This window comes from Chelonoidis abingdonii, chromosome 17 (genome assembly GCF_003597395.2).
Source record: "Chelonoidis abingdonii isolate Lonesome George chromosome 17, CheloAbing_2.0, whole genome shotgun sequence".
Classification (NCBI taxonomy): domain Eukaryota; kingdom Metazoa; phylum Chordata; order Testudines; family Testudinidae; genus Chelonoidis; species Chelonoidis abingdonii.
Window position 1 is genome coordinate 20,427,629 of NC_133785.1, and position 15,543 is coordinate 20,443,171.

Sequence of the window (15,543 nt, forward strand, 5' to 3'; positions counted from 1 at the left end):
AGCATTGAAAGACACTTTCCTCAACAGCATCTGCCTGGGCTGCGGTGACCTTGATTGTCAGGCTGAAGTGCTTAATGCAAAACCAAAACAGGTGAGCCAAAGTTACAGAAAATCCCAATGTTCAGTAATGAGAGGACTTCAAATGGGTCAGGTCAGATAAACTACCATATACTGCAGTATTGGAGGGGAGGGGGAGAAATGAAGAGACCTAAAATGTTCCCCAGCTCTCTCTCAGAGCTTGTCATTAGGAGCCAGGGGACTGATCTACAGACCACTGAAAACTATAGAAAGACTCCCATTGATTCTAATGGGCTTTGGAGGAGATCTTTCAAGGGGGTCCATATAAGTCAAGAAAACAATTTTATTAAACAGTGATAAATAAACTGCACTCTTAAAAAATGAGCCTCCATTTCAAACGGGAATCCTCAGCTATCCCACAAGTTAGTTAAATTTTGCAACTGTGGGAACCTGCTAGTAATACTTTGTCCTTATATCTCTGGAGCACCTTGCATCCAAGGACCTCAAAGCACTTCATCATCAGCAATTCATGACACCTTGCAACACCCCTTTGGGTACACAAATTATTATTCTTATTCCCATTTTATAGTTGGAAAATTGAGGCAGAGAGAGATTTACCTCAACATTTTGGAAAGTGTGCACTGATTTGAGTGCCTCCATTTTTGGGTGCCTAATCTGAAATACTTTGGGCTTGTTTTTCAGAAGCGCTGAGCATCTGCATTTTCCCCAGGTGCTCAGCACTCTGCAAATTAGGTTCTACGGCTCCCAAAATTAAAGGCCCTTTTGGAAAAGGGAACCTGAATGACTTAGCCAAGGTCATTCTGCAGCTTGGGTGCAAAGCTTGGGACCTAATCCAGAACTCCTGATGCTCACTGCTGTGCATCAACCATCAGCCCATGTTCCCTGATGACAAGGGCTGTCTCATAGAATTTGAACTGTATTTTCTTGTTAATGCACAGAGTAAAATGAACAGGTTGTGTCAGTACAAAGCATTTTTGTACACACAGGGCCTGATTTTGATCTTGCTTATACTGTACCAGGTTAATACTGCTGTAACTCCATGGAGGGTTCCTTTGATTTACACAGGTGCAAGATCAAAATCAGGTATAAAGTTCATAGAATCATAGACTTTAAGGTCAGAAGGGACCATTATGATCATCTAGTCTGACCTCCTGTACAACGCAGGCCACAGAATCTCACCCACCCACTCTTGTATCAAACCTGTGTGGGTGGGTGAGATGCTATGGCCTGCGTTGTGCAGGAGGTCAGACGAGATTATCATAATGGTTCCTACTGATCTTAAAGTCTATGATTCTATGAACTTTATATCTGATTTTGATCTTGCACCTGTGTAAATCAAAGGATCCCCTCCATGGAGTTCCATCAGCTGGGGCAGATTCTACTCTCTGATTACACCAGTGTAAATCAAGAATAATGTCAGTGACTTTTGTAGCATTAGTCTAGATTTACATTGGTGTTACCAAGGGCCCTTCTACTTTAACTAGTTCCATGCTAATTTCTGTATCATAATTATATCCCATAAAGCCGCCATGTCAAGATAACAGGAAACCCGATTAATTGAGATGAAAGGGTTAAACAAAACCCATTTAAAATATTCTATAAAATTAATTTCTTGTTTTAAGCTATTTCTTTTGCTTGCCTAGACAGATGCATCTCAGCTGCTCTGCTGACCTGCACAAAAGGCTGATCCATCATAAATGTTTGAGGTCTCTCTGTAAGGACTGTCGGTGCCACTCACATCGTGGTGATCTCGACTCAGGACAACCAGTGCCTACAAAAAACCAAGGACAAGGAAGTGGAATCCTACACAGACTGTCAACTCTGTCATTCACAGTCTGTTTTTTGCAGATTTCACTCTCTGCCTTATTGACTTACCATCTCATTTCAAATCTCATCTACAAAGAACTCGTTACTCCCCACCCTAATCCTCTTAATTTCCTTCTCCCTCTGCCATCAATTTTTATTATAACTGGTAAAGAAATGCTGACTTTTTGTGTGTGAAATCTGGTGGAGGAAATCACCATCATTTCACACCTACAGATGAAGAGCCTTTTTTGAGAGTTCTTCATGAAAATTGTATTTTCACACTAAAAAAAAAAAAAAAATGCAAAATGTTGCAAGTAATTGATCTGAATTGACTGTTACCTGAAGTTTTAAAGACTTTGTGGATTGGTTAATCCTCATGCGAAATAGAACAACAAAAAACAGGGCAAAGCCATAGTTCTTTATGAATTTGCAACATTTTTGAAAATGTGAAATTAAGTATAATATTTGAGACTATGAGAGATTACACAAATATTTTTGAGAAGTTCCACATTTCATTTTATAATTTAACTCAAACTTTATCATTTAGTACAACTGTATTTGTAACTCTACAGCATTTAAGGAAAGTGTTTGTTTTTATGAAAGATGCTATCCAAAATGAGAGACCAGTCCTGTGAACCTCACTCACGGAGTATTCTTTATTCATATAATACTATTGACTGCAGCGGTACTGCCTGTGCAATCAAAGCTTTGTGAGATCAGACCCTTAGTTTGTCTTGTATTGTTTTCATTGATTCTTAACCACAAATCGCAACATATATGTGTAACTTAAACATCACTATAGATTGTGAGCTGTTTGGGGTGTTTGTACAGCACCTAGCACAATGGGGTCTGGGTCCACATCAGAGGTTCCTAGGTGCTACTGGAATATAAATAATAAATAATAGAACAGGGTAGAAACTGAAATTCCCATTCCACAGGAAATTCCAAAACAATTAAAGTTGTTGAGAAGTGGAACAAGAAATGAAATTTTGAAATTTCTCCTAGAACAATCATTCCAAAATTTCATTTAGAAAAAAGTCAAAATGACATTTCATTCTGACCTTTTGGAAACGTTTCCGAGGCTCCCTGAGCTGGTCACAGCCATGGCAGCCCACCAGATGGGGAGCCCAGCAGCTTGGAGAACTTGAAACCATGGGCACCCTGGCTCTGCCAGACAAGCTGCCTTGGAGCCAGTAGAATGGAAGCCTTGGGAGCCTGGGCTGCTGAGGAGCAGGGAGCCTGGAAGCTTGGGCAGGCTGGTGTGGAGCCAGGCAGGTAAGCTGGCAGGACACCAGACAGGATTCTGCTGGAAACCTGCCCAGTCTCCATCGGAATTTTGTCAAAATGGGCAATTTCCAGTGGAAACTGTTCCACCAGAATATTTCCAATCAGTGCTAATAAATAATAAACTACAAATAAGGGAACACTGAAACTTAACAGCTTCCTACAGCTCAGATAAATCTTTCTTGGCTGGCAGCAGGGCCGTCTCTAGCTATTTCGCTGCCCCAAGTACAGCGGCACGCCGCGGGGGGCACTCTGCCGCTCGCTGGTCCCACAGCTTCGGTGGACCTCCCACAGGCGTCCCTGTGGAGGGTTCGCTGGCCCCGCAGCTCCAGTGGACCTCCCGCAGGCATGCGGATGCTCCACCGGAGCCACGGGACCAGCGGACCCTCCGCAGGGACGCCTGCGGGAGGTCCACCACAGCCGCTTGCTGCCCTCCGGCAACCGGCAGAGCGCCCCCCGCGGCATGCCGCCCCAAGCACGTGCTTGGCGCGCTGGGGCCTGGAGCCGGCCTTGCCTGCAGGAGGTCCACCGGAGCCGCCTGCCGCCCTCCGGCAACCGGCAGAGCGTCCCACGTGGCATGCCACCCCAAGCACGCACTTGGCGCGCTGGGGCCTGGAGCCAGCCCTGGCTGGCAGATATCTAGCCCAGCTGATAGGTCCTGATTCTCCTCTCATTTATGCCAGTTTTACACCACATTAACTCCATGGACTTGGCTCGATCTGGAGTCAGTCTGCTCGCTCTGCTCTGTGCTGTCAGCAAATTATGAACTAACTTCAAGGGCACCTCTATGTCCAGCTCATGAGAATGGCTGAGAAGGGGAATGGAGATTCTGAAAAAGATGAAAAAGATACAGAACAAAATCTGAAGGGCATGGAAGCCTGCCCTTGTCATTCATAGCTCTGAGGGCTTGGTTTGTCTGGCCAGGTTTAGTTTTTAAGACGAGCTTGAAATTATGTTCATTTTGAATCCTGAGATGATCAACAGTATTTGAAATATATTAATAAATATTTTCTGAGTAACAAAAACCAGACATTGCTCCATTGATATTCATTTTAAGCCTTACATGAATTTGCTTCTTTAAAAATGATGATAATTCAGCTCTGACACTGGAAAGACAGAAACGCGTGATTTAACATCTTCAGGCCTGACTCCAAGTGCCCTTACACAAGTGTGAATCTGGAGCAACACCAATGAAGTTACACTGGTGTAAAACCTGTCTGAGAGGAGAACTGGGCCCTTAGATTTTCTGAGCAACAAAAAAATATAAAAGATGGGTTTGAATCTCTGGATCTGAACGGCTCTCTGATTTGGGGGGTTGGCGATCAGACCCTTGAGGCTCAGAACCCTCTCTAAAACAAAACACACAGGCTGATTATGTTATTCTGTTGCACAGAAAAACATGCATGCCAGGCCCCAGCATACTACACTACAGGGAGCAAAATGCCACCACAGAATGCATCATTTAAACACCTTTCATGAGCATAAAAGCAAGAATTCAATTTTGTTAACCAGAGGCTTCTATACCACATAGTTTTGCTGTAGTATAAAACCCTTTATTATGCATGTACTAACCGAGCCCAACCACGAGCCCCAGATTTTTTGCAATAATACATATGTATTATCTACAGCAGTGCCTAGGATCTAGGTCTCACAGTGCTACATTGCTGTTCAATCATATACAAGGGCCACAGAGACCTTAGAAAAATCCCAATATGTACAAATTCCTGTGCATGTACTACATTTCAACAGGGCAGATTCTGCCTCCATTACTCACACTGATTAGTATCTTACTCCTGCAGTAAGGTACCACCCAGCATGCACAAAAGTGGCAGTATCAGAGGCTATGTTGGTTTCTCTTAATTTTTCACTAGCACATGAAGTGTGAGTAAATGCTGACTGTATGATGCCCATACACAACACCAGGCAGATTTTTTACTGGGGATTAAGTGTGGTATCTATGCAGACATTCTCTAGGTCAGACTCTCCTCTCACTGAATATCTCCCGGTGAAACAGGGAAGAGAATTTGCTTGACTTTTTGTAATATACCTTTTTATTACCATTGGTTGAACCGTTCTCCTTCTCCCATCCCACCCTGATCTCAGCTACTAAATACAATTACCATGCTGCATTGAGTGGGAAAAGCCATACCTTAATCCTTTTTTCAGCAATGGCTCGATTAATAGCCACTGCAATAGCCACACGACCCTTCTGATCAGAGTACAAGATTCTAGCTTGGGAGCCAACTACCTGGAAAATGAAAATGCCACAGTGATAAGGTTTCCTCTGCAACTGGCTTATCTCCAGGCCCCGGGGTAGACTTGGCCCCCTCCACTGGAGAAAGCATGGAGTATTAATTTGTAAATAATCGGCTTTCAGAAATAAGAAATTAACACCCCCCATTGAACTGAGTTTTATCTACACTCACACAATGAGATTTATTTTTCTAATTAGCCGCTACAGTTCAGTAAATCCCACTTTTTAAATCGACCCCATTGTCAGGCCCACAATCCCCTTATCAACAGATGAGAAGCAGAGACTGGAACCGCTGGTGGTGGCGGTGGGCTGGAAGGGAGGAGAAATAGGGAGACAAAGATCATCAGACATCTGTCTCCCACAGCTATGCACCCATCCACCCCTTACTTTGTGGTCTTTAGTCTGGCTTCCAGCTGGGGGGGCATACCTGAATCCTGAAGTGCCTGCGGTTAACTGGCTATGGTGCTTAACTGTGCTTTAAAAATCGAAAGTCCATCTAATATGCAATGCCACAGGAGGAAACAGCCCTTTCCCCGCTTCTCCTGAAAAAAGGGTTACAGGACTAGAACAGCAGTTCTGAAGGGGAGAACCCAGGACAGGACAGCTCCTTCAAGGTCAGATATCAGGAACAGAGCTCAGGGGAAGCTGGTTATGAATAAAGTGTATTGTGAGCCTAAGTGGCCTTGTTGAAAAATAGAGATGCACTCAAGCCACAAAAGTTGGCTCTAGACCCAGTTTTTGAACATCCCAAAGTTGAGAGGGTGAGGTGTTGGTTTGGTTCATTATGAAGATGGGGCCATTCGCAACGTTTGGATCTGGAGCTAGGATCAGATTTCAAACACCCCTGGGTGGAAAGAGCAATGTTTGGAGACAGAGTTTGCACTGGGACCCCTTTTCGCTTTTTGATCTGGCTGTGTGTGAAAGAGGCTATGCATTTACCAAGCTGTGCTTCCCGGCTTCCCGAATCCAGTGGATATTGTCATGGTATTGCTGCTTCACAGATGCACGGACTGCAAGAGAAACCAAGAAAGCAAAAGGTTTAGAAAAATAAATGCAACATGCTCTAAATACTATGGAATTCAAAAACAGCTCTAGGGGTCAAATCCTACTCTTAACATAAGTGTAGCAGAGGAATATAGGAATGGCCATACTGGATCAGACCAGCAGCCCATCTAGTGGCCAGCTCCAGTTACTTTAGACCAGGGTTTCTCAAACCGGGGTTACCACTTGTGTAGGGAAAGCCCCAGGCGGGCTAGGCCAGTGTGTTTACCTGCCCCGTCCGCAGGTCCGGACAATCGCGGCTCCCACTGGCTGCAGATCGCTACTCCAGGCCAATGGGAGCTGCTGGAAGTGGCAGCCAGTAAGTCCATCAGCCTGTACCGCTTCCAGCAGCTCCCATTGGCCCGGAGCAGTGATCCGCAGCCAGTGGGAGCCACGATCGGCTGGACCTGAGGACGGGGCAGGTAAACACGCCAGCCCGACCTGCCAAAGGCTTTCCCTACACAAGTGGTGACCCCCGTTTGAGAAACCCTGCTTTAGAAGAAGATGCAAGAAATTCTACAGTAGGTAGGTGTTGGATGAGCTGTTCCAGATAATCTGAAGTGCTCTTCCAAATCCATAATGGATTGGTTTAAACCCAGACACATGAGGGTTTCCAACACTTTTGTTCACATTAACTATAACAACTCTGAATATTCTCGTTGTGCCTATAAATCATAGAATCATAGAAGATTAGGGTTGGAAGGGACCTCAGGAGATCATCTAGTCCAACCCCCTGCTCAAAGCAGGACCTATCCCCATTTTTACCCCAGTTCCCTAAATGGCCCCCTCAAGGATCTTGCTAAATTATTGGCCTGAGCAACACGCAGTGGCAATTATTTCCAACATCTAATTCCACACTGGGTGAAAAAGTATTTCCTTCTAGCAATTTCAACTTCCAGCAATGGAACCTCTACGGGAGTTGCTTATGTGTATCTGAAAACATAATCTGGTAAAATGGTTTTAACCACTAGAACATATTCTCTCATTTACATCTATGTAACTCCATGTAAGTCACTGGGCTCCACTGAGCAGCAACAGAAATGAAAGGGTGAGTTACATGTGGCGTGTAAGTTGGTCAGAAAATGAGTGTAAATGGCAAAGAAGTGTAGCATGCATCAGTCTGGCACGGGGTGTGTGTGTTGTAATACAAATCTAACGTTGATGACACTGAAGGTAACTGTAGCAGGTAAGCGACTAACAAGAGAGAGAGAGAAGGTGTAAAATAAAGTAGAGGCTCCTTTATTTTGCACCTTCCTTTTAGGTGTTTTTGCTGTTATAACTTTTCTTCTGCCCCTGGGTAAGTACAGTACAAGAATTTGCACATCCACTGAATGCCCAATCAGTACATGTTACACTATACAGCTCACACCCATTTCCTCATCAACTTACAATGGGCATGTAACTTATACAAATATATCCATCGGCACTGAATTTGGCCCAAAGACTTTCATGAGGTCTGAAACCGACCCCAGAGGGGCTTCATGGGGGTAAGTGAGGAGTATTGAGACTACTGTGTCTTTTCACAAGGCGCATGTTCAGGCAAATATGCACAGCCGAACTAGAAACTGAGGAAAGAGCTGGATATTGAAGATCAGGTTTAATATATTGCTAAAGAGAAATGTAAAATATGTTCATTTCTGCATAGGAAAGATACATTACTGCAGGCCTGCACTAGCAGTGAGATAGAAGCAAGATTGTTTTAATGATTCTGTAAGGAAGTGTCAGTGCTTTATGCGTTGGTTATGAGCACCTCTAAATTATACAGCAGGTATTAATATGTCAGCTCTTATCATCACAAGGAATAAAGGCTGAAACATCTGCTTGAACCATCCTTTCCTAGAAGACTTGCATTGAACTATAAAACCGTTACAGAAACATCCTATAGATATGACAACCTTAGGGTACTTTTAAAGTTTTACAAGGGTTTATAAAAATTATTCTACAGAATTTAACAGAGAATGAGATCCTTTTGATAGTTTTAAAATAATATCCCATAGAGTATAATTTTCTATTCAGTCCAGGGGTTCACATAAATCTATAGAAAGGATCTCATTCTCTATTGAAAACTATAGGCTTTTTCCTTAAGAGGAGCTAGTTGAGAAAACTGCTGTCATTCAACTAAGGCTATAGGGACATAGGACAACTAAATAAATCTGACCCTTCTACAGAATCCAAGACGTTATCAGGCTCCCTTTTCTAAATTTTGGTGTGTCCAGTGTTGAATTTTCTGTTAGTTCTGTGGGGGTTGGGGATAGTGTCCTTTCATTAAATCTTACCTCCTGGAACTGAAAGTATTGACGCTCCTTCTTGAGCCGCTGTGGCTCAACCTTGGACTAACTCCATGCATCTCTCATTTGTTAAACTGTTGCCTACTGTCTCTCTCAGGAATATGTCCCTAAATCAGACAGGCTACTGTGTTGCTTCTGGTATTTCACAGATACTGGTCTTTATTTAGGCTTTAGAGCACATTCTGGTCTTATAAAAATAATCCTCATCAGCAAGGAAGTTGATTCTCTGTCCTTGTTTGTTTAAATTTATTTTTTGCTGTCCAACCCTGTCAAATTATGACAAGAGTGGTGAGCAAATTCCTCATTTAAATTAGTTATTACGATCTCACTGCCATTTGGGCCTTGATCCAAAGAAGTCAAGTTCCCCAACGTGTGTCACAAGTGTTTTGCAGGTCAAGCGTGAAAATATACACAATAATACACAGTAATACGCAAAGTCCCTAGAGGATTTTAAACCAGTCTCCTCCTGTGTTGTGGGTTCACTGATTTTAAACAGCAAAATCATCTCCTCAAAAGGGGAAGAATGATTAAAATTGGAGATGAGTCCTGACTGAAAGTCTTGTTCTGAATTTGAAATTCCCCACAGTTCAGGCTGTTGGGCTCCCATCTTTTGGTTCAACCTTTTGCACTCTGTAACATTCAAATCTGGGTTTAGTTTTTGAATATGACTGATGTTAGGGGATGGCCTGATGCAGGATTTTGGTTTAGGCCATGTATATATTTACAATGGCTGAACAGCAAATAGAATAGTCGAGAACATGGGAGGTCAAACTGGAATCCATGAAAGGCTGTGTTTATTAGGTGCATTTTCCATTCCAAGTTCAGTTTTAATTTCTCTCTGAATTCCTCTGTCCATTGCTCTGCCAAGCACAACAGAAAATCCAATAACAGAGTTACCCCCAAGTCTGCTTCCATCTGCTGGGTTTTAAAATATCATTTTTATATCAATGTAAAAATACAAATAGCATTCCAATACCTTTACTCCTTGTAAGAGGTGCTTTCCCATATCCTTTCCATCAATTAGTGTATGTGCGTATATATATACACACCCACACACAGCACTCATATGCATATACTTACACAGTATTCAATTAATTTTGTATATACACAGTGTGAAACATTCAAATGTCATGTGTCGGCTCATTCTGGGATGGAAAAAATGACTGGAGGATGAATCACATGCCTGAGAAGTTGTTGTGTATTTATACTGCCCTAGTACACAATACAGCACCACAGTTGCCAACTTTCATGCGGTAAATAAGCACCCCAGCTTGCACAATAAAAGACAAAAATCAAGCTAATCCCATTTCAAAACAAGGCCAAAACAAGCCAATCCCTAACACTCTGTGACTAGATCCCCCCGGAGTGCAGGCTGGGACTGTGGGTGGGTCCGCTGTGCACCCCTGACTCTCTTCCCCCCTTGCCTCTGCTTGCCCCTTGCCCCTGCTTGCTTGAAGCTGATCAAAAAAAGCAGCAGCAAGCTACAAGCCAAAAACTAGCCAACAAGCAACTCACAAGCTGATTAAGCCAAAAACAAGCCCAGATTCTGCAGGTTTTTCTCACAGGTTTTGGCACGTCTGTACAGCACCAGATCTCACTCCATTTTGACAAGCATGGTGGGCCAGATTTTTAAAAAACACTCAGTACTCAGCAGCACTCGTATATAATGGGAGCTCCTGGGTATGGACCACTTTTGAAAATCTGACAACTATTTTGACGCATGTAATTCACATAGAACACAGTATCGAAAAACATCCCACACTAAGATGGTGCCGAGTGCCCTCCACTCCCGCTGAAGTCAATGAGAACTGAGGGCATTCAGCATCTTGGAGGATTGGGCTCTTATTAGTAACTCAGACCTGTGAAGGCTGGATAAGGCCATAACGCTGGGTGTATGTTAGGGGACAACAACAATTTAGTTCCTCTAGCAAGGCCTATTACACCATGTTTAAGCATGTGTGAAATATAAACTATAGAAAACTGGCACATCATTTCCCCAGAAATGCTACTTTTTATCTCCACAAGAGTCTAACGATTTTGGAAGGAGTCAGAGGCCTCCTGATTCACATTTTTCTGGTTACATCCTAATGGTGGTGTTCATGCACAAAGCAAAAACATTAAAAGAGAAAAAAGAAATGAAACCTTAGATTCTGATGTCCTTAAAAATGGCATTGATTTATGATCTTTCCTCTTACAGACTGTCTTAACAGCACAGTGCCACAAAGCTGGCCTTGGCAGCTCTTAATGACAACAGTGTGTTCTGGAGAAAAGCAAAACTGAAAATATAATACTTGATCTAGGGGCAAGAGAATGGGGTAGGCAGTTTTTAGGTTGGAGCTCAAGTCACTGGGGCGGGATAGTGTGGAAGCAGTAGGGGGTAGTCTGGAAATAGAGGAGCAGGGTATTCAAAAGCTGGGTGTAACTTAAGGGGATGATTCTGCTCTCTGCTTAGTGCGAATCAGGACAGAGGCAGGATTCATCAATAAGGCTAAGATTTTGTCATGGATATTCTTAGTAAAAGTCATGGGACAGGTCATGGGCAATAATGCAGAAATCACAGAAGCTCATGACTTGTCCATGACTTTTACTAAAAATATCCATGACAAAATAGGAAGCTCAGCTCGGGGTCCCCCTGCCACCTGGTGCTCTGGGGTCCCCCTGCAGCGGCTCAAAGCTCTGGGGTTCCCCCACCACCCACAGCAGCTCAGAGCTCCGGGTTACCCCCACCCACAGCCGGGGGACCATGCAGCTCCTGGCCGCCACCACGGGCTGAAGTCACAGAGGTCACTGGAAGTCATGGATTCCGTGATTTCCACAACCTCCATGAAAATATAGTAGCCTTATTCATCAGAGGTTAGATTACTAGCCTAAGACATGGGTTCAAGTCTCTGCTCTGCCACAGACTTACCTTGGACAAGTACACGTTCTATACTTCAGTTCCTCATCTGTAAATAGGGATCACTAGTACTGTCCCATGTCTGGGGTGTTGTAGTGGTAAACACATTCATAGATTGTGAGGTGCTCAGATACTACAGCGCAGGGGGACCAGATAAGTACTATGGATAGATAGACTGACTTTGTATAAAAGTGACAGTAGAATCAGGCCCAATATTTGCAAAAACAGCTGCCAATTGTACAGGCCTGTATGGGAAAATGATGGGAAAAAATTATTTGCCACCAAAACTGCAACCACAGATCAGGTAGTAAGGATTCCAAATGGGTGGAAGGGCAGGTGCAGATAATTGAGGTCAAATTTAATTCTCATCACAAAGTTGCACCCACAAAACTGGAGATCAGCTTGAGGTCCAGACAGAAATTAAACTACTGGCTTAAATGAATTTTTTGTTTTTCTGCAATTAACACATCCCAGTGAGGACTTACCTGGACTGTTTTCTTTAATACATTTAATGCTCACGAAAGGTGCCAGGTGGACAGCTTTAGACAACAATGTTGTGTGCATTTATCCTAATAACAGGTATCGTATAGCTAGCAGATGTACAGGGCTCCCTAAACTGTCCCACCCATGGGCCTCACATACAACCTGGTGCAACCACCTGGGGGTAAAGAGGTACATCAGCATCCCTGGCCTCTATTTCAGTTCATAAAACCCCAAAGGTGCCCATCCCTTAAAGCTGTGGGCGCCATGACACAAATGACATCACACAATATCATTCATGTTCCATGCAAGGAACTAACCCTTCAGCACAAAGCAGTAGCACTCCCCTACCTCACTGCAGTCCAGTTCACAAATGCCTCAAAGCCACTCCTGCATGCCTAGAAGATTAACATATCCGGGGATAGGCAGACCAAGGAGGGAAGTGAATTCTAGAGTTGAAGGGCCCTCATAGTGAGTGCCCTGCCAGCAGCTCCCTCTCAATTAAATTGAGGGAACTGCCTCTAGCTTGAGCACCTTTGATGACTTTAACTGCATCATCACATATGCTGGGTGAGAGCTGGTCTTTTAAGCAGACTGTTCTCAAGCTATTTCCAGCTTTAAGACCATCCGCCTGAATTCTACAGATAGCCAGTGCAGCTCCCAGAGCACTGGTGTCATATACTCTTGACATGAAAGCTTACTTAATAAGCAGGCTACTTCATTCTACCCGAGCTTTAGCCTCCAGTTCTTAAGGCCTAGCCCCAGGTCGAGCGTATTACTGAGCTATTGGCTAGAGCACTAGACTCAGGAGACCTGTATCTTATTTCTGGCTCTGCCACTGGCCTGCTGGGTGACCATTGGCAAGCCATGTTACTGCACTGTGCCTCAGTTTCCCCACCTGTAAAATGAGGATAATACAGTTGCCCTCCTTTGTGAAGCATTTTGAGCTCTACTGATCAAAAACTCTTAATAAGAACTAGGTGTTACTACTATTATTATTAGCTGAGTCTCAAGCTGATAAAGATCTGGATAGATGCAGCAAAATCCATACCATAGGCAGATGGGAAATAGTGCTCTTAGTCACAGCTGCAGTTTACGCATCTAATAGCAGCCCTGGGCTCCATAAACCCCCTAAATAGTGCTTGTAAGTCATAAAGATGGCTGCACTCCTTGCTGACTTTAATACCTATGCGGAGCAGACAAGAGCTTGGTTTTTTAGGTCTTGCCTGAAAGACACAGTAAACTCCTTTGACTGCACTCCATTCTTCACAAAACTTGCACTTTTTATGACAGAAAAAGAGTTGATATCCTACCTCCCTGATGTATAGCATCTTCGAGCACTGATGTGGCGATTAAGTCAGTGGTAGCCAGATCCTGTGGGTCACCTGAAGTACAAACCCAACGGAATGGTCCAAATCCCAGGGAAAAAATGTCTCTGGGAAGAGAACATGTTTCATTAAGAGATAGTTGAAATTCCTGTCTGATTTATCCTGGCAGTAAGCAATGCTTTTCTTTCATTAACTGAAGATGGAAGAATTCTAAATATTTCAAACAAACTAATCTAAACAGAAAGCACTTGGGACCATTATTCCAGAATTTAAACAATGCTGTCTCACCAAGACATCACCTGGTGTTGGGGGGAAAATCACAACCACACTTGAGTGCTCACAGCCTTTGATAGAAAACTCAAGGCAGTTTATCAAACAGGGGTGTTCCCCAGTTGACCACAGGTCCATTCATAAAACAAGATCTTGGAGGCCTGGCTCTCTCCTTCTTTACACCAGGGTACCTGATTAACACCAGTGTGAGAGGAGCACCCAACTCCTCGTTTTAATGTCCACAGATAAACCTGTAATCATTTACAGAGTGAGGGCTTGATTCAGCCTCTCTCTTGCACCCTTATCTAGTCATTTACAGCTATGGACAGTGAATGCAAAGTGGGTGTAAATGTACCCATCCGTGGAAGAGAGTGGAGAAGTCTGATTTGGCAGCATTCTACCTTACATTGCACTTAGCAGGCCAGAGGATCTGGCCCTTTCTGCTCCCATTGTGCTTAGGCTGGCCCCTCGTCTGGTATTACACCAGGCAGTCCTGCTTTTCCAGGGTTTGTTCTCTATCCATACTCAGACAAAACTGGATGTAGTTTTACCAGATAGGGATGCCCTTTAGAAGGGCGTGCTGCTTAGTCCCCGCCAGGGTGACCAGGCACGTGAGTGGGGGTGGAGTGGTGTGCTCTTAAAAATGGCTCCCCCTGTGTGGTGTGACCTCGCATGCACCATGCATCCAAGGTCATATCGCTAGTGGCGGAGCGGCATGCCCTTAAAAATAGCAACCTCCATGCAGCGTGCACCTCACATGGGGGGCAGAGCAGCACACTCTTAAGAATGGCATCCCCCATCTGGTATTGGACAAAACCATATCCAGTTTTGTCTGAGTACTGGATAGCGGACAAACCCTAGAAAAGCAGGACTGTCCAGTATAATACCAGATTAGGGGCCAGCCTGAGCAGAAAGTGCCAGATTTGGATGTGTGGCCAAGGTCACGCCAGAGGGGAAAGGGTCACGCCAGCAGGGGCAGGCTCATGCCGTTCCTGGAAATACTGGTATGTCTACTATTCTGGGAATGCATGAGTGGCCACCCTAATTGTGCCACTAATCCAAAAGGAGTCAGTCTCGCCGCAGGGTAGTGAGAGGTGGCAAATCTATGTATACAGCCATATATCATCAGGGCACCACTACAATGCCAACTCTGCTTTCTACATGTATATAAATGTCTTCCAGAATTATTGAGCTGTTAAGGGCCAAGTCCTGCTTGCCTTAGTGCATATGAGTTGTCCCCATAGGCCTGATTCTAATATCACACTGATGTATAACAGGAGTAACCACAGGGAAGTCAACAGACTCTTGGCCTTGTTCCAGTTGTTTTCCATTACTCCAGCATACACACGTTCTTCCTAGCCATGCTGGGCACTGCTCCAGTGCAAATGAGCACATGGCCCACACAACGGCAATACTAGTGCAAGTGACATAGAATCAAGACATGATGTCTGAGATAATTCTTTGCTGAAGGCCCCTCCCCATCATCAGCATTTTACTCTTCAATAGGCCTAGTCAGGGTTTGGCCCTGTAAGTGGGGTCTCCAAGTTAACATATTTTTTGGATATTCTCCTAAAAAGCAGCCCAGTTTATGGGTCTGCTTCTACAGTAAATGGAAATAGCTCTTTTCCCCAAGTTATCTATTCCTTCCAACATACCCCATAATGTGCTGAACATAGGAAGGGTATCGGAATTCAGTTTTATTGGCTCCTCTTTTCTCGACATCAGCGCCTGCAAAAGGATTTTAATTGCACATTAGTTGATGAGAAGAACAGCAACAAACGGACCTGATAGTACCCTTGAGTTCATGCATGACTGCATCCCTGCCTGGACAGGTCTTCCCCTGCCACACCGAAAAAG

At 44.0% G+C, this 15,543-nt stretch overlaps 1 protein-coding gene across 2 annotated transcripts in view; it reads right to left on the reverse strand.

Moving 5' to 3' along the window:
* UROC1 (urocanate hydratase 1) overlaps positions 1-15,543 on the reverse strand; it is a 68,672-nt gene that overhangs the window by 11,832 nt on the left and 41,297 nt on the right. The window contains exons 14-18 of one of the 2 annotated variants that reach the window (XM_032784313.2): positions 15,342-15,414; positions 13,402-13,523; positions 6,323-6,393; positions 5,279-5,377; positions 1,711-1,810 (exon numbers count right to left, since the gene is read on the reverse strand). In XM_032784313.2, the coding sequence (XP_032640204.1) occupies positions 1,711-1,810; positions 5,279-5,377; positions 6,323-6,393; positions 13,402-13,523; positions 15,342-15,414 (465 nt within the window). The remainder of the gene's footprint in view (positions 1-1,710; positions 1,811-5,278; positions 5,378-6,322; positions 6,394-13,401; positions 13,524-15,341; positions 15,415-15,543) is intronic. The other variant, XR_004374213.1, reaches the window with a different exon arrangement.